The sequence below is a fragment of the Stylophora pistillata genome, chromosome 9, assembly GCF_964205215.1.
Source record: "Stylophora pistillata chromosome 9, jaStyPist1.2, whole genome shotgun sequence".
Classification (NCBI taxonomy): domain Eukaryota; kingdom Metazoa; phylum Cnidaria; class Anthozoa; order Scleractinia; family Pocilloporidae; genus Stylophora; species Stylophora pistillata.
The window spans coordinates 22,932,057-22,951,534 of NC_142527.1; the positions used below are offsets into that span (position 1 = coordinate 22,932,057).

A 19,478-nucleotide genomic window follows, 5' to 3' on the forward strand; every position below is an offset into this window, starting at 1 on the left:
TGTAACGCCTGTCTCATTGACTCCCTTCCGACAATGAAGTTGATTGGTATCAGCTTTCTTAATCATTTTATTGAGCGATGGCTGGTTGATTTTTCCACCTCCCACCTCCTTCCTTTTCCAAACCACTGCCAGCGGTTTTTTCTTCTTTTGCGTAATCGAAAATTAAGGAATAAAGAGCTGTGCGAATAGACTTAAACCCCTAACTAACGCCACTTCTTGAGTGGTTCGGGAACGCTCAAAACCTTTACTTTACACAAAAGTGATGTGTGATAGCGGAAATAGTCTTTTGGTATATTACTCCACTGGGCCCCCCCAACAATGAAGTTGATTGGTTTCGGTTTTCTTATTCACGTGCCGAACTCGTGCTTTTAAGGCAGAACAAAAAAGGGCCTGTTCGTTTGGATTTCATCAATAAATCACTTGACTGAATTGACCAAGGATATTCGAACATGGGAGATTCAGGCGATTCCAGCTCTGGAAGCGATTGCGGGTCACCTCAGCCGATAGGAAAGTCAACGAGTAAAGTGTTCGTATGGCTGAAGGGAAAGGCGAAGTGTACACCGCGTGGAAATCCGTGGGTACTGCTGAATCGCGAGGGTAGAGTGAAAGACATTAAAATTGGAGGCAACTATTCGAGTGCAAAGATAAAAGAGCTGGTCAAGGAAAATTTTGCTGGACTTGCGGCTGTTGACTTGGATAGGTAGGTTAAGTACCAAAGCACTTTATCCCGCATGCAGGTTGTTTGCATTGAATACTGAATGTAAACTCAGAAGTGTGTGGTCACGTAAAACCCAGGTAGAGCAAAACAATTCAAATTTTAGCCACGCGACAAAGGATTCAAAATTTACCACTTATCCTTTAGCTATTTGCTTCGGATCATTCATTAAAACCAAAGTATGAGCAGTGAACTTGCTACGAATGTAAGGCCTGCAATGGAGTTAAATGTGCACGTAATATATAAAAACAGCACCTTTTATAACACGTGTAAGGTTGGGCCGAAATTTAGCCTGATCCACCCCATTTAGAGTCATTTCACGCAACGTCATCAAAATTAAAAAAGAAAGGAATCATCAGTCGTTACTCGAAGACTTACATTTAAACGGATTTTCAGTTTGATCAGAATACTTATCGCTCTAAACTACGCACAGATCTCAATCTTACCGAGACTGTTTCGATATTTAACTTTTTTTATCTCTTCTATTCTTGACTTTACCTGTGCAATGGTTACACAGTGAAAACAGGCAATTGGTAAAATTATTTAATTAAGGAAAGCAGGAATCTCAACTAGAATTTCCAGATTGACAGGAGGCTAATCATTGAGGCAGGGGGAGTGGGTAAAGGAGTAGAGGGGAATATGGACTGGAATATTACATGCCAAACAAGTCTAGAAACTTATTATTGATCATCTCTATTTAGATTTGCCCCATACTTTATTTACTATTTAGTGAATTCAAATGTTATTTCATATAGCCACTGTAAACTGTACGTAGTGTCGATGTTGAACTTTCCTTTCCATAGAATTCGTCTATACAAGTCTACGAGCCGTGGGAGCAAAATGGAAAAAGTTTACAGAGGCATACCAGACGCCAAGGAAATATTTAGAATTTATGGCAAGGGGAGTTCCAATTCCAGGCGCATATACATGGTTTTGCAACACCCGAGAAATGGAGATTAGTGTAAACTTTAATAATCAATCAAGGGTTTGTGTCATTGCAGTCAGCACCAAAAGATCGCATTGAGTGCATACACATCTGTGTCATGTGACCCATAAGTAAAGATAGTAAAAGCCAATTTTGGCAAAGCCACAAGATAACTGTGCTGCAAAGGCTGGTCTTTAGCAAATTTGCATGTTGACATGAATATAACTGTAGTGGAGTAAAATATATGGCTGCAGTACCCACAAATGCCTGTTAGAATTGCAATAACAGCGTTCTGGAAATAACAGCCTCCTTGAAGTGGAAATACATTTTCGCTGCAATTAAAAAGAAAATCACCAGTGGTCTTTGAAAGACAAAAGCAACAACATAACCCAATTAATCTGCTGAGAAATAAAAACTTTGATATTTAAATTCTGACTTTTCAATATTTACCCTTTTAATGTTCATTACCATTGATTGGCCGACTGGCAATAAGGATCTTTGCCTCTTAAAAATTTTCAATATTTGTTTGTCATAGATTTATCAATAAAAAACTAGTAATTCTTGCATCTTTCCACTATTTTAATGGTAATTCAAATGGCTGATTTAAAGTCTTTGTTTTATTTCTCATCTCAGGATCTAACCCTAACCCTGAGTCCATACCAACACCAGGAGTTACCAATCCCAACCATCCTTCCCTTCCCTCTGTTCAGCCCAATTCCAACCCACCCTCCACAAACCAATCCCATCCCTCCCATCACCCTGAGCAGCCCAATTCAGACCCACCATCCACCAACCAATTCCAGCCCTCCATTTTCCTAGCTCAGCCTAATTCTAACCCACCCTCCACAAACCAATCCCAAGCCTCCCTTTCCTCTGCTCTGCTCAATTCCAACCCTTCCTCGCTTTCTCAACAATCAACCACTCACCCAAATCCCAGCTCATCTCAAACAAGTGTGACAAACTCAGTCATCCAGCCAGGGACTTCCAGTGATGAAGCAAGGGTGGCAAGTGGTGTTGTTAATCAAGTGGACTTGACATTGCCTACAAGTGAATGCAAGTGTTTGATTGATTTGCACACTAGTTATAAACTTAGTTACTGTTTTTTATTCAATCTTCCATTTGCATCTTGACTGGAAGCAGGTGACCCATCTGCCTGTATATGATTATGATGTGACACAATTCAAAACTGTGTTGTGTTTTTTTTTTGAACAGATGGTGTTTCTGCTTTTGATGACATGGCTACCAGTGACCTCGACAGGAGCTATTTAGCTAGTAACCCAGTAAATGTTGACTCAGGTAATACCATGGTGAATGATTAAAGAGCATCAAAATGCTGGTTTTTTTATTTTTCCTCTATGACCCCTCCCCCCCCCCCCAAAAAAAAAAAAAAAATCATGATCTTTGGCTATTGCAGACCAAAAACCCAATCCTGATTGGAATATCTAATAGTTATCTCCGGGGTGGGTAAGGATATTTTCTGAAAAAAGCATGCACATTACACTAGAAATCAAGTTTAAAACTGCAGATAGTTTACATAGATGATTTCAAATTGTATCATGTAATACCATTTATAAGGCAAATTTACAGAGCACTATTAAAAGCCAGTGTTTTAAGTCTTAACACTGAGAAAGTGCCCTAAAAAAGTAAGCCAAGTCAGATTTACACATTAGGTATGATGTAAATCAACAATATTTATGTGAGACTGATCAAGAAATTAAATCAAAAAGGAGGAAATTTTTACACCATATATTTTTCTACATTTATTATAGCATGTCATTTAACTGGCACAGAACAGTGGGAAACAGGTATGTTTCTATAAAATGGATTAAAAAACAGATACACTTAAAAAAGCCAAAGTGGGATTAGCTTGAACATAATTTTATTTACTCAGTAATTTAATTGAAAAATAAGAGAGATGAACAATTGGGTCTCCTGTTGATGAAGAATAGGATAATCTTCAGTATTATAGTAGAGTAGAGTACAGTGTGATATAGACAGATAGACTGACTGACTCGTGCAGTTTTGTAGCATGAAGTAATGCACAATAAGTAATGTTCTTGAAATTCATTCAATTTTGTGCCATTACATTTAAGCTGGGGTTGTAGAAGAGGATATGAGTTCCTTAGGAGTTCTGGATCTGAATACTCAAGGTATGTTGGAAATATTGTCAATAATTCAATAATATTTTCAATAATTTATGAGTTCCTTAGGAGTTCTGGATCTGAATAATCAAGGTATGTTGGAATTATTGTCAATAATTTAATGCAATTACATGCAGGGCTCTCCCTGGATGATGACATTAGATAAATTTCCACCAGATACAAAACAATATTCATGCCAAAAGTAGCATTTGAACCTAAAATAGAAAGCTTAACCTTGCTTATACCCTATGTAGTTGTCTGATTCATATTTCAAACTACAGCAAGAGTTGGGGAATGGAAACAAAACAAAAAAAAAAAACAACAACCCTTAGAAGATTTTGGCACAGGTCCTTAATGGTGACAGTTCAATTGAACACTGTTACTATTTGTAAATAATAATATTGCATAAAACAAATAACAAAAGTGCTAGAAATCTGGAATTGGAGTCTAAAATATACTTGTTATTTCAAGAAGGAAAATGGAAGAAGAGTTTGGAAAAAACCCAACCCTTAGAAGATTTTGACACAGATGTCCTTAAAGGATGACAGTTTGATTGAATACCACTACTATTTGTAGACCACAATATAATAATTTTGTAGTGCAATGGAGTGTGGACAGAGCATGGGATGTGCTTTACTGTGAACAAGTGCTGATGGAGGTGGCATCAGCCCATGAGGATATTCTCCTACCAATCTTTTTGAACTTAACATATGAGGAGGTTTGTGTTAAATAGCGATGTTATGTTTGCCCGGATGGCTTGCAATTTTCAAGGAAACTGTTGTAAATAAATACAGTTAGCATGCCTGGGTGTCAATGTGTTGAGTTAATGAGAAGTAAAATATATTAGCAGTCACATTTGAAATAAAAATAGCCTGTAAACTTTTGTGAAGCCACATTTGTCATATGTCAATTTCACTTGCTGAGGAACAGACCCATTTGGAAAAGTATACTACAGTTACTGTCTGTCAACTTTAATTTCTCTAGGTGACATATAGTCCTAATGCATGCATTGCAACAATGCACTGTGTTGCATCATAACACCAAAAGAAATAACATTAAATCTAACTCTACTTTAATTTAAATTTGTGTATCTAGATGTGTCACCAGGCCAGGTCTGACCAGAGAAGCATGGTTACAGTGATCCTACAAGAAGGTGACAACATACCTGATGTGATAAGGTGACTATCAATAGTTAATAAAAGGTTATTTTTATCTCTAAAAGCAGGCTGCACTCTGCAGAAACAGCTTCCGATTACACTAAGTCACAGTGACAAAATAAATAGGTTAATATCATAGTTCATAATAGTTAATTTTTCTTATTGAGAGACATATGCATGAACCGTGCCTTTAAACTTTTCTGTGTATATAACTTAAAAACACATGGAGACATCAAAAGTGACCATGCTTACCTGGTGCAATGTGTACCCACATGACAATTTTTTTGTACATAGAAGGTTACTCCAACTGACTGGTTTCTGTGTTTTCAAACATAAATTACATTATAAGATGCAATGAATATATAAAGTTCATATATTTTTGAACTGCGGTATTAGATACGTGTGATGTGCGATCCTCGCAGTAGATAGCGCTACTGCGAGGATCGCACATCACACGTATCTAATACTGCAGTTCAAAAATATATGAACTTTATATATTCATTGCATCTCATTTATCACTTTCACGGGTTTATTACGAATCAACTTAACAGCCTGCTCCCAGTTGGCTTGTTAGCTCAATTGGTAGAGCGCTGCACTAGTATCGCAGAGGTCAGTGGTTCGAGTCCCGTACAGGCCTGATTTTTTTCAAGTCTGATTTTCGCTATTGCATAAATAGCGCTATCTACTGCGAGGATCGCACATCACACGTAAATTACATTATAATTTGAAATACAAACATCACGCTTAAACATCACTCACAAACATCACAAAGGGTATTCAAGATTTTTAATATCCACTGTATGATGCATGCATGCTATATTTCACATTAAGTAGTAAATAATTTTAATTAGTAATCAAATATGTTTATCTCTCTCTTAAATCATCAGGATTCTGAATATTCTACATGGAGTCAATCATGGAAACTTATACTTTTGGATAACTAAAGAAAAATCCAGATCTGGGAGAGAAGGTATTGAATTACTATCCGTGTTTTGGATGTTTACTAGAAGATACGAGACAAAAAGGTCAAAGTTAAAAAAGTTTCCTAAGTCTTAATGGCTAAACATCAAGATTGTAATGTAATTCTCACACTTTACTAATATTTAAAAATGGATACATCTGAAGTACTGATATTGTGTACTGTAAAGAGTGTGTGCATAGATATGTTTCTTCATTATTAAGGGATGTTGACATCTCCTGTTCCCTTCCAGGATGTACTTATAATAGGGTGTTTTACTTTCTGTAGTACTGAGCATATCAAAATATACTGTTATCTTCTAGTCTATGTTGTGTTTCCTTATGCTATATTTAGTGCCCCATAACAACCTCTACGCACCAATAATAGATGCAATAATGCCCATAATTTTCAATGTTCTCAAACTCTTCTTACCATTTTATGTTATTTTTTATGACAGTGAAAAGAAAATTTGGAAGTGCTGGGTCCGATTTACTCATAATGGCACCCACAACTTCTCAGCCTATCCTCATAGAGCGTTTTTGTGGTGAGCATTTTAAGAATGTAAATAGCCTCAAAATACAATTTGTTGAAAAGGTTGGTAAATGTTAATGAAAGGAATTTTATATTGATAATAGTAATAAGCTTTTCTTGGCAAATAACGTTCAGTTTGGAATGTTTGAAAAGGATCCCATGCCTGCAAGTCAGTCTGTACTCATTCAATTTTAATGTCATCACTATGTGTAGGCACAAGTCAAAACAGACAATAAACATAAGGAAGATTGAGGAAAAACTCCCATTGCTTTAAAAGCACTTCCCTTACCTTAAGTCTTATATTAATTTAAAGATAATGTACTCTTTAATTTTAAGGTTGACTTGCAGTCATGTACAATATCCCAAGCCATCATCAGGCACCAGTATACTACCTACATACCAGTTTGACCTTGCATAAATGTTGCCACTTTTTGGTAAATTGTTTTAATATGTCTTTTTGGCCCCTTTTTAAAAATTGAACATCATAGGTTAATATTGATCTGATTTGACTTAAAGATGGCTGGAAACAAAATTGTTGTATTTTGGATTCTTATAACAAGGAGACAACCTAAAATTGGCAACAAAGGAAGATGTGGTGGATGCAGTAAAAAGGGCAGCAGATGCTGTGGATGCATTCACAAGGGAATGGTAAGAGATCTTTAATATTCGATAAGATAAAGGTAGAAATAATTATTTCCAGCTTGTTACCCATTGACAACCTTATGATCTTACAGAAAATTTTCATAAACTCATATAGCTCAAGTCTGATGTGTTATTCATACATCAGATACTAAGCTGTTTCAAACAATGTCTTGTTCGCAATTAACAAACATTAAAAAACCCTAGGTGTATGCAAATTATGTGGTTAATATGTTTTGATTATCCAGACAGATGCAGCAAATCAAAGTGAACACTGGTGAGATTCACCATAAGTTATTCATTGTTTCCAATAGGGAGAGGTTAGAGCAGGATCGTTCACCTAAGAAGGAGCAGGAGAGTGCATTGCAAAAGGCAATAGAGGATGACAAGGTAAATAGCTTTTCCCAAATACTTACATAGCACAAATAATGCCAATATCAATTATGTCAATCGTGGCATGATTACCTGTTGGAAATAAACAAAAATAAAGAACACATTAGGAGAAAGTCAGGCAATGAAATGAGGATTATTTTTAGAAGGCTTCCTTTAAGACTTCAGGAGCCAAAACAAGCACCAGCCATCAAAGTATGGCCCAAGTTTCAGAGACATATCCCCAAACAGGAAAGGAAATGAGTGAAATGAAGTGATTCAACATAAATAATACTTGTTACCAAAAAAACTGCTATAATTACCACTTTCTCTTTTAAGACTTAGCAGCAGAAATTTCAAGACCTTTTTTCTACATTATCAATGAAATATTACTGAGGTTGTCATGTATTTATTCTGTAAGATTAAAGAATCAAGCAAGATAAGGAAAGCCCGACAAGCCAGAGTTACAGATGTCAGTCGGGAAGAAAAAAAAGAGAAAGTGAAAATCATCCTCCGCCACTCAAACGGCAAGGAAGAGCGCCAGTTCATCAAAGGTGCCTTCTTCCAGGTACATATAAACAATGATACAAATTATTAAACTGTAAATAGCACTTTGGTAAAATTATGTAGACATACAGTGATTGGCAGATAGCTTTTTATAAAAAGAAATCTAACCTTTTTCCTGTTTAAATGATATAGGAAGTATATGACTGGGCAGGCTCCAACAATGCTCTCCCATTACACTTCTCTATCCAAAGAGGTAGGGAAGTGGTAAAACATGGAGACCTCTTGGAGAGACCAGAGGTGCTTCATATTCATGAGAGAGTAAGTAAATAATAATATTGCATAAAACAAATAACAACTACAGTACTAGAAATCTGGAGTTGGAGTCTAAAATATACTTGTGTTATTTCAAGAAGGCAAATGGAATGCCTTTGGTGAATTCAAATTTGTTCAAAATACCCTTTTAATCCTGATTTTTAGAGGTGGTGGAAAAAATATGGCAAATGATATGCTATCTCCTGGTATTTCTTAGCACACAAAATTAATCATTATGAGATACATAATACAAGTATGAATTTTGAGGGGATTTTTGCTTGCATATTCACCAATGTGCCTGCATGAGGTTTGAAAGTCACAGTTGTAAAGTGTTCAAACAGCTACCCTGGTAAATACTGTGGAATTTATGTATTAAACCTTATCTTTGATTCTGTTAACTTGTTTTTTTTTTTTAATCCAGGATGAGGCAGAGATTAAATCCCTTCTGGGATCAGAGGTTAGAAAAAAGTGAATACACATAGTAACAACTTATCTTTGAATGTATGATACAACACCACATATTAAGTAAAGTGTATGCTCGGACTGGTCAATTTGCTGCAAATTATCTGCCTATGAGTGTGTGACATGAAGCAAAATGGCACAAGTGATCAAAACAGAAAAAAAGAATGTGTATTATTGAAGAAGTAAACTGGAAAGCTCTTATCACCATAGCCAGTCTTTAGTATAAACCGTTTCTTTCTCCACACAGCCTAATTTTTCAGTTTGATTATTATTAAAAGACAAAATCATCTTTTTTGACTATTCATTTTGTATACCCAGGTTGAAAGTTTGGGTTATGACCTGAGTTTTATTCATAGAGTTAAGCATAAATTTTGAAATTGTTAATGGTAAGGAAATAAGAAATGTTAATTCTGGGTCACATGATGGCTTTCCTCATTTTGCCTGCAGGTGACATTCCAAGGAAATATTCCCGATTTGCAGTTGGAGGGTGACCCTTCATCCACAATACTAGGTGAGGAATACAAATATTATGTATTAACCTAGTAATTACCAAAAAATGAAAAAAACAATGTAAAGAATAAAAATGAAGTACCTTCAAATGATACTGAACATGCATGAAAAGCAGACCCAGTCTTAGCAAAGGTAATGCAACCCAACAAGAAAATTACAGGTAATCTGCCTTGCTCAGTGATAATAAGCAGAAAATAAGGACAAACATTAGGACTACATGATGTTCCTAAAAACAGAGATAACATCTTTCTTTAAAAAATTTCAGAAGAAATTGCCTTAATGCCAAAAATCAACACTGGTCATATGTTAAGTTATGTGTTGAGGGCTTATTAATTTCTTATTTGTTACCTGATAAACAATGAGAGTCGCCATACAATTCTGTAATTTACTGGATAAATCATCATCACCTGTATTGCTTGAGCAATTATAGTAAAATATAGGTATGTTAAATTGTGTATTTTTACATACTGAGACTAGTTCTCCTCCTGACAGATGAAGATTCGAACACAAGCAAAACAAATGAGGTAAGGGAAGTAGTGCACATTAAAATGTCACGTAAAATTATTGGTAGTATGCTACATTATGAAAACCCTACCATAACATATTGCATTGTATGTTCCATAGATCATTGACCAAAAAAAGTTGACTTAAACTTAAAAAACTCGCATGTCCCTTGGGACGAGGTTCTTTGTGGGCCGTGACACTTAGGCAGACTGACGGGTCCCTTGGGACAAGGTTCTTCGTGAGCCGCGACACTAGGGGCAGACTGAAAGGTCCCTTGGGACGAGGTTCTTCGTGAGCTGTGACACTTGGGGCAGACTGACAGGTCCCTTGGGACGAGGTTCTTCGTGAGCCGCGACACTTGGGGCAGACTGAAAGGTCCCTTGGGACGAGGTTCTTCGTGAGCCGCGACACTTGGGGCAGACTGACAGGTCCCTTGGGACGAGGTTCTTCGTGAGCCGCGACACTTGGGGCAGACTGAAAGGTCCCTTGGGACGAGGTTCTTCGTGAGCCGCGACACTTGGGGCAGACTGACGGGTCCCTTGGGACGAGGTTCTTCGTGAGCCGCGACACTTGGGGCAGACTGACGGGTCCCTTGGGACGAGGTTCTTCGTGAGCCGCGACACTTGGGGCAGACTGACTGGTCCCTTGGGACGAGGTTCTCCTTGAGCCGCGACACTTGGGGCAGACTGAAAGTTCCCTTGGGACGAGGTTCTTCGTGAGCCGCGACACTTGGGGCAGACTTAAAGGTCCCTTGGGACGAGGTTCTTCGTGAGCCGCAACACTTGGGGCAGACTGACGGGTCCCTTGGGACAAGGTTCTTTGCGAGAAGCATTATTTTGTGCAGACTTACTTAACGATCTTCATGTGATCTAGTTCTCATTTTAACCAAAATAATTTAAGATATGTCAATATACATACAACCGAACAAAATGAACTGTCATGGCTTCCTCCTGCATAACACTAACATCAACACCTGACCAAATAATATTAACAACAGCAAGGTGGAACAACTGACAGTATCTATTATCACTATAGTTTTAAATAAGGGTCATGCTATAATGTAAACAACTTATCAACCTAAATAACTAAGTAAATAGAGATCATGTTAGTAACATCATTTTCCAAGTGTGTTTAGTAAAGGTATTGAATGCCCTATTTTAATTTGCCATTGAAATATGAGGTCATGTAATTAGATTAGTTCATGTACATTTCATTAGTGACTATTTAATTTTATAATACTATATCTACGTTATAATAGTCATGGTTATAAAGGAAAGTAAGAGATTGAGGCAGTGGCATCTTGGTTTTTGCCATTGTCCCTTGTTGTTAAAAGTAAGTTACACGTGACTCTTGGGGATGGCATACTTCCCTTTACTTTTTATCTTGTTTCAGGAACCACTACCAGGTACATCTGGAATTATTTTTGCACAAGCAGGTGAGAAGCATATTATCTAATAAGTAAAATAACCAGTATTTTACCAACCAGTAAGGATACTGATTTTAATGTTGGTAAAAGTGGCCATCTCTGATGATAGTTGATCCACTGGCATCCTACTGCATTTTAGAGGATAACATGGCATAAGGATGTCATTAGAGCTACAAAAGAATTTAATCAGAAGGTTGAACAAAATGATTAGACTCTATTAGAAGATATTGAAAGAACATGGAAATGTATATTCTTGACCTGGAGACCATGGATTATGGAAATTTCCTACTGACCCTTTTAACTAAGGCCCCTACTTAACCTGGCAATCTATAAAGCATTTCCCTCCAAACTGGGACAATATAATTATCAGAGAAATATATGATTGTGAGTCAACAGCAAGAAAAAGAAAATTACTGGTCAGCCTACAATGTCTAAAATTATAACTTTTTCCCCAGAAGAAGGACAAGAAATAGAGGAAAGTTGTGTAGACATCAACAAGGAGGAGAAGAAAGTAGAAGAGAAAAAGGAGCAAAAGAAAGAAGGCGAAGTGAGGGAGCACACAGAAGAAGAGAAAAAGAGGGAACATAAAGATGAAGAGGGGAACGAACATGTTAAACATGAAAGGAAAAGGAAAAAGAAGGACAGGAGAACAACCTCAAAAAGAAAAAAGCCAATGGTGGAAAATCACCCAGAATGTTAAAAGTTTAAAAAGACTTTAAAAGGACCCTTGTCAGCCACACCTTTGTTTCTGTTTACCTGTGGATGTTTTCATATTTTATTTCATGTAGAGCAGATCCAAATATAAAAATGCACAATCAAACTGCTTAGGGTAAATTAAAAGACTTCCAGAAACACAACTTGGGACAATGCAATAAAATTTCACTTTCCCATATATTTCACATATTTTCATGGTCATCAAAAATGGTAGAGGCTGGCTAGAGTCCTTCAAAATTTGTTCAATAGAGGCTGCTATAAAGCAACAAGTTAAAAATGTTCTTTGTTTTGATGATAAACAACAAGTGTAGAGCCCAAAACTTCAGTTCCTAATGTAAATATGGTTGGTGTTATAAGGAACTAAAAGTGTTCAGTTTAGAATTTAGTCAAAGTGGGTCATATGTATTGCATGACATTTTATATTGGGTCATTTGAAAAACAAATGGTCTGGGTCAAACTATGATCTTCAAACTTCCAAGAACTGACATCATTCAAACCATCACCAGTATGTCAGAGTCTTTATGCTTTTCAAGGTTTTAGTTGTTTATTGTGGTAAACAATTCATCATAAAGTGGAATCCTTATTTTAAAAAATTACAGACCAATCTTGAATATACGATGTCAAAAAACAGCAAAATATATTTTTCATTTCATGCTTTCTGACCCCAAGTAACTGATTGAACTTCAAATCATGTTTCCGGGTTCAACTGCCATTCTCTTTTGCTTGAAAAACACTAAGCTTTTGTCCTTGTTTCATAACAAAACATAAACACAAGAACAAAGACAACAAATGAAGCATCAAACGATCAGTAAATCAACATATGCAAAATGTCTAAGTAGGCTCATACTAAAATTGTACTCATACCCACGTAATCTGAAATGCTAGTCATCTTAATATTGTGCCCTCATCTAAGGATAGTAAGCACATTTTTTTTTTTTTTTTGGTTTTCTTTAATTATTGCCAGCTGCTTTGGAAGTACTTAATATATACCTGTATGAGGTAACTTGCTTTTTGTTTGTTTCTTTGTTTTTTAGTCTGTTTTTACATCAGTAAGAGTCCACAACCATTTCATTTAGTGTCAGAATAGAATATTCCAAATAAAATGAAACAAAAACATGAACTAGATCGAATACTGGAACTAGTTATGATTTGAATTTAATAGTTGATGTTGCACATGCAATTTAGAAGACTTCTAAAAGAGTGCAAAAATTTAGGCTTCTATGAAACTATAAACCTTAACCACAACCATGTTTACTTTACTGAAAGGTGTGAAATTGGCTTCCTTGGGTGAGAGCACAGTGATTTAATATCTAGAGTAGGGACCCCTTGGCTTAATTCTTGCCTTGCACTGAAGAGTAGGCAAAGTTAAAATTACATTATACAGTACATACATATATATGTATATATAAAAAATTGTGGCAAGAAGTTAAAACTCGTTCATATTTTGAAGATGATCCATAAGCATGCAAACCAAAAAAATGTCCCTAGTTAGTCACACCTTTATTTTAATTTACCCGTGGATATTTTGATATTTTATTTCATGTAGAGCAGGTTCAACTTAAACAACAAACATGGCAGATTTGATGTTAAGTTTATTATTTACTATGGTAAAATCAACTTGTATTTATTAAATTAATAGGTATTAAAATATTCAATTCAGTTACTAATATCAAAAATGTCTTGCTTTTTTTTTTTAGTCATGATCGCAGATAAGGATTAAGGTTTTTTTTTTCAGTCAATAAAGTGCGCTAGGTCAGGCTATATGAAAATTAAGGTCAGCTCAACAAGCACTTGATTATTTTGTTAAAAGTGAACTGTTGCAGTTGTGTCATAGCTTTTACAGTTGATTAGTTTGGTGGATCTATTACAAAGTTAATATTTAACATTTTAGGAATCTTATTTGTTCTGAACTATCAAATTAATTCATAAGAATTAATTTCTTTTAACTTAATTGTCAAGTCCATGTTAATCTTACTAGTCAACATTTAATTTGGTTATATCAACTAAGTTGAAATTATAAATTAGCCACTGTACTGTAGAGAGTCAAAAAGCTGAAGTTTCAAGTATTGGCCCTTAACTTTGACAAAGGGTTAATGCTCAAAACGTCAGCTTTTTGAATCTTCAGGGTGGCCAGTTTACAATTTCATCTTAATTAATCTACCCCCACTGACACAGCACCACAGTTTCTTTAAAAACCTCCAACGTTCATTCATTTGTGAACATTTAGTCAATTTTGATTTAAAATAGATTCCTCTGCTATAAAAAATATCACAGTATGATTGTGTTTCACAAAATTATCTGAATAGAATGAGTGAAACACAAAATTGGATAACAAATTTAGCTTCAAAAAAATTATAGTATCCCACCACACTTTCACATGTTCCATGAAATGCTGCTGAGCTATTATGGTCTTGGAAAATGGACATAAGTATAGTTAACATTATTCTTCTTACCATTTGTTTGCAAGATGAGAAAATTTTGCTTTTGTTTTTTTCCATTCCCACTAATATGAATGTCAGCTGGTAGCTATGCATACGCGTGACTGTCTTGAATTCTGGTGCCGGAATGTTAGTTTTACTCATCCTCTACTCAGTCTTTTTTGTCCAAACCATTTTAACATTTCCTAAGAGTTATGTTCCTTTTTAGGCTAAAAATGACCAATTAAAATAGGAACGCGAAAATCTATCGAGCTTACGTAACCGAAAACTATGAAGCAGCAAGTAGGAACAAACACCCTCCGGTAAAACAATGTACCAGAAGAAACCAATGCTTACCTTAGGACCATTTCCTCCATCTCTTTAGCAGCGTAAAAATATTCTTTCTCCCTCTCGCGTTCTTTTTAAAATTTCAAAAAAGTCCTGAGTTCGCGACGACAAGTTTGCTAGAACATGACCACTCTCGCTGGATCATTCACGGTTTCCGGGAAACGAGCCCAAAAGCACCTGATCAAAAACGACCACGATTCCTCGTTTTGCCAAGCTTCGACATACGAGCCTCGATTATCCAATCGAGCCTCGATTTTGCAATCGTGCCTCGATTTTGCAATCGTGCCTCGATTTTGCAATCGAGCCTCAATTTTGCAATCGAGCCTCGATTTTCCAATCGAGCCTCGATTTTCCAATCGAGCCTCGATTTTGCAATCGAGTCTCGATTTTGCAATCGTGCCTCGATTTGGGAGGGAGCCTGGGGCGAGCGAGAGCGGTCATGTTCTGGAAAAATTGTCGAGTTTAATTTGTGAACTCGGGAAGTTTTCGAGGAAAGAAATAAAGAAAAAAGGGAGAAAGAAAGAAGGAGAGTAAGAAAGAGAAAAAGAATGAAACACCATATTCTGGTCGAACTGCAAATTTCCTAAAATTCCAGAGATTATGTGGTTCGCGCCATACGAAAAAGACAAGAAAGAAAAAACCAAGAAAATAACAAGATCAATGAGAGTTCTTATCAGTTAAAGAAAAAATTATAGTCTGCCTTTCGTAGACATTCCATCTTTTTAAAAAAAAAAAAAAAAAAAAGCGAAAAGAATGCGAACGAGAAATAGCCCGGCATCGAAACTGGATTTTTGGGTGGTCACTAACACTTCGCCTTTTTTTTTCTTTTTTCCACAGTTTAGGTATATTTGAGTGATTCAGCTTTCTTTCAGTTTTCGTTCATCTTTCTTTCCTTCGTTTATCATTAACACAGTACGTTTCATTTTATAGTTTAACAACTAAAAGAAGTCGTGAAGCTCTATTTCATGCTATCATTATCATTATTTCTTTCGTAGCACAGATTAAAAACAACGTTGGGGTTTAGCTTTAATAGCATTAGTTAGTATAACGTAATGTGTTTGCAGATCTGTTTTCTTTTCTCCTAAATCTTTAGGTTATAGCTGCATCCTTTTCCGATCGCGTGTCGCTAAAGTGCCTTTTACAAGAACCTTCTACAGTCCTCCAACCCACGGTAAGTTCTTCTACAAGCTCTAAGCAATCTTGGACGATCTTTGGTTGAAAATATTCAACATTATGATCATGGATGACTTTGACTCCAATATCAAAACAAGTATGGGGAAGCGCTTGTTAAAAGTGGCTACACATTTTGGTTTAGAGAATGTGATTGAAGAACCGAGTGGGATTACGGAATCTTCAAACACAACCATAGACCTGATCTTTACGTCCAACAAATCCAAGGTGAAACTTGCAAGCGGTCATGACCCAGGGATTTCTGATCTCCATCTTGAATATGCTTTGGTGAATTTGCGAAGGCAAAAGTGAAGTCCTGTGATTAAATAAGTGACTTATTTTAAGAGCCTTAACTCTGACCATCTCAGACAGGACCTCGATACATCACCCTGGAGTATTTGTGGAACTTTTGATGATGTGGGTTATGTTGCTTGGGCCTGTGAGTATTTGTATAAATACATAATGAATGAACGTTTAAAATCCTGTAAAGTAAAGGTTCGCACCAATGGACTGATGTGGATGAATAGCAATATCATCAAGGAGATGAATAGGAGATATATCTTGTTAAGAAAAGTTCAAAGGAACCCAAGTGATACAGATGCATGGAAACGGTATAGCAAAAAACGTAATCTTGTAACTAAGATCACGAGAGAAGCTGAAGCTGAATATTGGAAAGTTAAATTTTAAAGTGCAAAGAGCTCAGGTGACTTTTGGAGGTTGGTACGCCGGTGAAATGCATGGCAAATCAAAAGGCAATGTGAGTGCAATTAAAAATGAGGATGGAATTATTACAATAAATTTTAAACACAAGGCTGACAGTTTCAATGACTTCTTCTCTAAAGTTGGTGAGAGGCTTGCAAATGATATTCTAACAGATACCAGTGGTAATGAACATCAGCACATTTACCAAATTACACCTACTATTGAGCCAGTACAACTTAATGTCCACAAGATTAAAAGGGTGATCGATAAAAGAGTTAAGCCTGGAAAAGAATGTGGCCCTTACAACATTACCTCAAGGGGACTCAAACTTGAAGGAGATGCTGTAGCAGTTGGCCTGTCTTATGTGATGGAAGTAAGTTTAAAATCCCCAATTTACCCTCCTCGATGGAAGCTGAGTAAAGGGAAAGCTGTACCCAAAAAGTTACATAGCTCTAAAAGAGGTGACTTTAGGCCTATTTCTCTATTGTTTATTCCTAGTAAAGTGTACGAGGGCATAACAGGAGATTCCATTAACTGCCATTTTAACAAGTCCAACAAAAGCCAGTGGATTTTTAAAACTGGCAGGTCAACAGAACTCTTAATGCTGCACCTGACTGAAGTTTGGAGACACGAACTGGATAAAAACAAAACTGTGGGGGTACTGTTTATAGACTTTAATAAAGGCATTTGATTACATTTGTCATAACACGATGGCCCTCAAACTCCAAGCCTTTAGATTATCAGGGAACCAAAACAATCTGATTGAAAATTACTTATGTGAGAGAAAACAGTTTGTTGAGGTTAAGGGGCAAAGATCCAGTGAAGTGACCGTCAAGTTTGGCGTACCCCAGGGACAGTACTTGGCCCCAGGCTTTTTAGTATTTACGTCGATGATCTGCCTGAAGTGCCTGGTTGTGGAAAGATGGAAATGTTTACTGATGACACAACTCTATATTGTATAGGCAATTCCCTTGATGATGTCAGCCTTAAGATCCAAACTTATTTAACTGATATAGCTAAGTGGTGTAGCAGGAACGTTTAACAATTCATCCCGATAAAACTGAGGTTATGCTTCTTAACAGTAATGCTTTCATTGGTCCTTTAAGACCAGTCAAACTGGTTGGTCATGCCATTAACTTTGTCAACAAGTCATACTATCTCGGGTTTATGATTTACAAGAAGTTAAGCTTGGACCCCACATCAAAGATCTATCAATACCTATGGTCAAGAAGGTAAAGCAACTGCGCAGGTTCAAAAGCCCTCTCTCTCATATCTTGGAGTCCATATATTTTAAGGGAATTTTACCAAGCATCACTTATGGAATTTTTTGTATGGGGTAAGCAAAGTTAGGTGTTTTAGAGAAGATTCACCTGAGGGCTGCCAAGGTTATCTTCAAACAACACGGAGGTACTAATTCCCAATCAGTGATACCGTCTTCTTAGAAATCCATAAGTTATTTCTATAAGATGAGGCTCCTTTCTCTGACACACAAAGCTTTTTATGGGATCAATCCTGAGCAGGTTGTAACAATTATTAGGAAAAGTCCAAATATACGAAATATGAGGGACAATTTAAAACTAACTCTGGAGCTACCAAACTCTAATGTTGGAAGACTGTCTTTTAGACATAGGTCTGCAATAGCGTGGAATTCTTTGCCTCGTTCAGTTAAGAACGTAGAGGATAATAAGAGATTTAAGAACAAACTCCGTTCTCTTTCAACAATTATTGAAAAGATAGCTTTTAATCAAACTGCTCTAGTTGGCAACGAGGATTTGGTAAATTGTAAATATTTTTAGGAATTTTATCTTACTACCTCTATTGAAATTTATGCTAGGATTATAAACCAGTTTGAATCACTACTCACATTTTAATTTATGCTAGGATTTTTCTACTTTTTTTTGTAATTACTTTACTTAAATAGAAGCTAGATTTGTCGCAGGTCCACATCAGCTTAATGCTGCCAGTAACCAACCTGCGTTACCAAATAAATTATCTATGTATGTATGTAGGTATGTATCAACTATTGTGTTTTCACACTTGTGTTCTCGTCTCTAGAGTATTAAGGCTCTAGAAGAATCCTTTTTCAATTTATTGATCTTGCAGCATGCCGCTAAATTGCCTTTTGTAAGATTTGTTTCGCAAAACAGTATTTTATACACAAAGTTTTTGTCACTATCACCTAATGTTTTTTCTCACTTGAGTTCCTTTTCCTTGAGTCTTTAGGCTCTAGCAGAATCCTTCAGTTTCAATGTATTGATCTTGCAGCGTGCCGCTAAAGTGCCTTTTGTATGATTAATTTTTGTTGGAAAACAGTATTTTGAATGCACAAAGCCTTTGTTACTATGACCCATTGTGTTTTCTCACTTAAGTTCTTTTTCCTTGAGTCTTTAGGCTCTGGCAGAATCCTTTTTCAATTTATTGATTTTGCCACTAAAGAAGACAGTAATTTTAAATAAACAAATCTTTGAAATAGGTCGATCTGCAAACTTCCTTAGGTTATAGCAGCACCTTTTCCGAGTTATTGATTTTGCAGCGTGTCGCTAAGTTCCTTTTGTAAGATTTGTTTTTGAAAACAGTAGTTTTTAAAACAAAAAGCCTTTGTTACTATCAACTCGTGTGTTTCCACACTTCTGTTCTTATCCCTTGAGTATTTAGGCTGTAGCAAAATCCTTTTCAATTTATTGATCTTGCAGCGTGCCGCTAAAGTGCCTTTTGTAAGATAAATTTGTGTTGGAAAACAGTATTTTTTAATACACAAAGCCTTTGTCACTATCACCTAGTGTGCTTTCTCACTTGAGTTCTTTTTCCTTGAGTCTTAATTAAGGCTCTTTCAGACTCCTTTTTCAATTTATTGATTTTGCCTCTAAAGGGCCTTTTGTAGCTTTTATTTTGGAAGACAGTATTTTTCAATAAACGAATCTTTGTTTTAGCATCATTTCTTTTTTTGGGGCTTGAGTCCTAAGGCTCTTCC

General features: G+C 36.3%; 2 protein-coding genes across 2 annotated transcripts; both read left to right on the plus strand.

The window, feature by feature from the left end:
• Window positions 1-361: 361 nt before the first annotated feature.
• Window positions 362-1,675, plus strand: LOC148723854 (uncharacterized). The gene is made up of 2 exons (XM_088734497.1): window positions 362-700; window positions 1,519-1,675. Exons 1-2 carry the CDS (start codon window positions 450-452, stop codon window positions 1,673-1,675), a joined length of 408 nt encoding a protein of 135 aa, XP_088590623.1. The 5' UTR covers window positions 362-449.
• Window positions 1,676-2,242: 567 nt separating this feature from the next.
• LOC148723855 (uncharacterized) lies at window positions 2,243-13,546 on the plus strand (the record flags this gene model as incomplete). The annotated part of the gene is made up of 17 exons (XM_088732370.1): window positions 2,243-2,693; window positions 2,853-2,936; window positions 3,410-3,445; window positions 3,734-3,790; window positions 4,381-4,499; window positions 4,877-4,959; window positions 5,826-5,908; window positions 6,354-6,440; window positions 6,988-7,075; window positions 7,381-7,456; window positions 7,857-8,003; window positions 8,135-8,260; window positions 8,676-8,711; window positions 9,164-9,227; window positions 9,719-9,750; window positions 11,123-11,165; window positions 11,612-13,546. Coding segments are annotated over 17 exons (1,857 nt in total), but the record flags the coding sequence as incomplete, so codon positions are not given.
• Window positions 13,547-19,478: the final 5,932 nt, after the last annotated feature.

Bases quoted from the DNA above. Each gene is read 5' to 3' on its own strand.
- LOC148723854 (XM_088734497.1), top strand. From the start codon at position 450: ATGGGAGATTCAGGCGATTCCAGCTCTGGAAGCGATTGCGGGTCACCT. The intron at 701-1,518 runs GTAGGTTAAGTA...TCCTTTCCATAG, and splicing joins GCGGCTGTTGACTTGGATAG to AATTCGTCTATACAAGTCTA.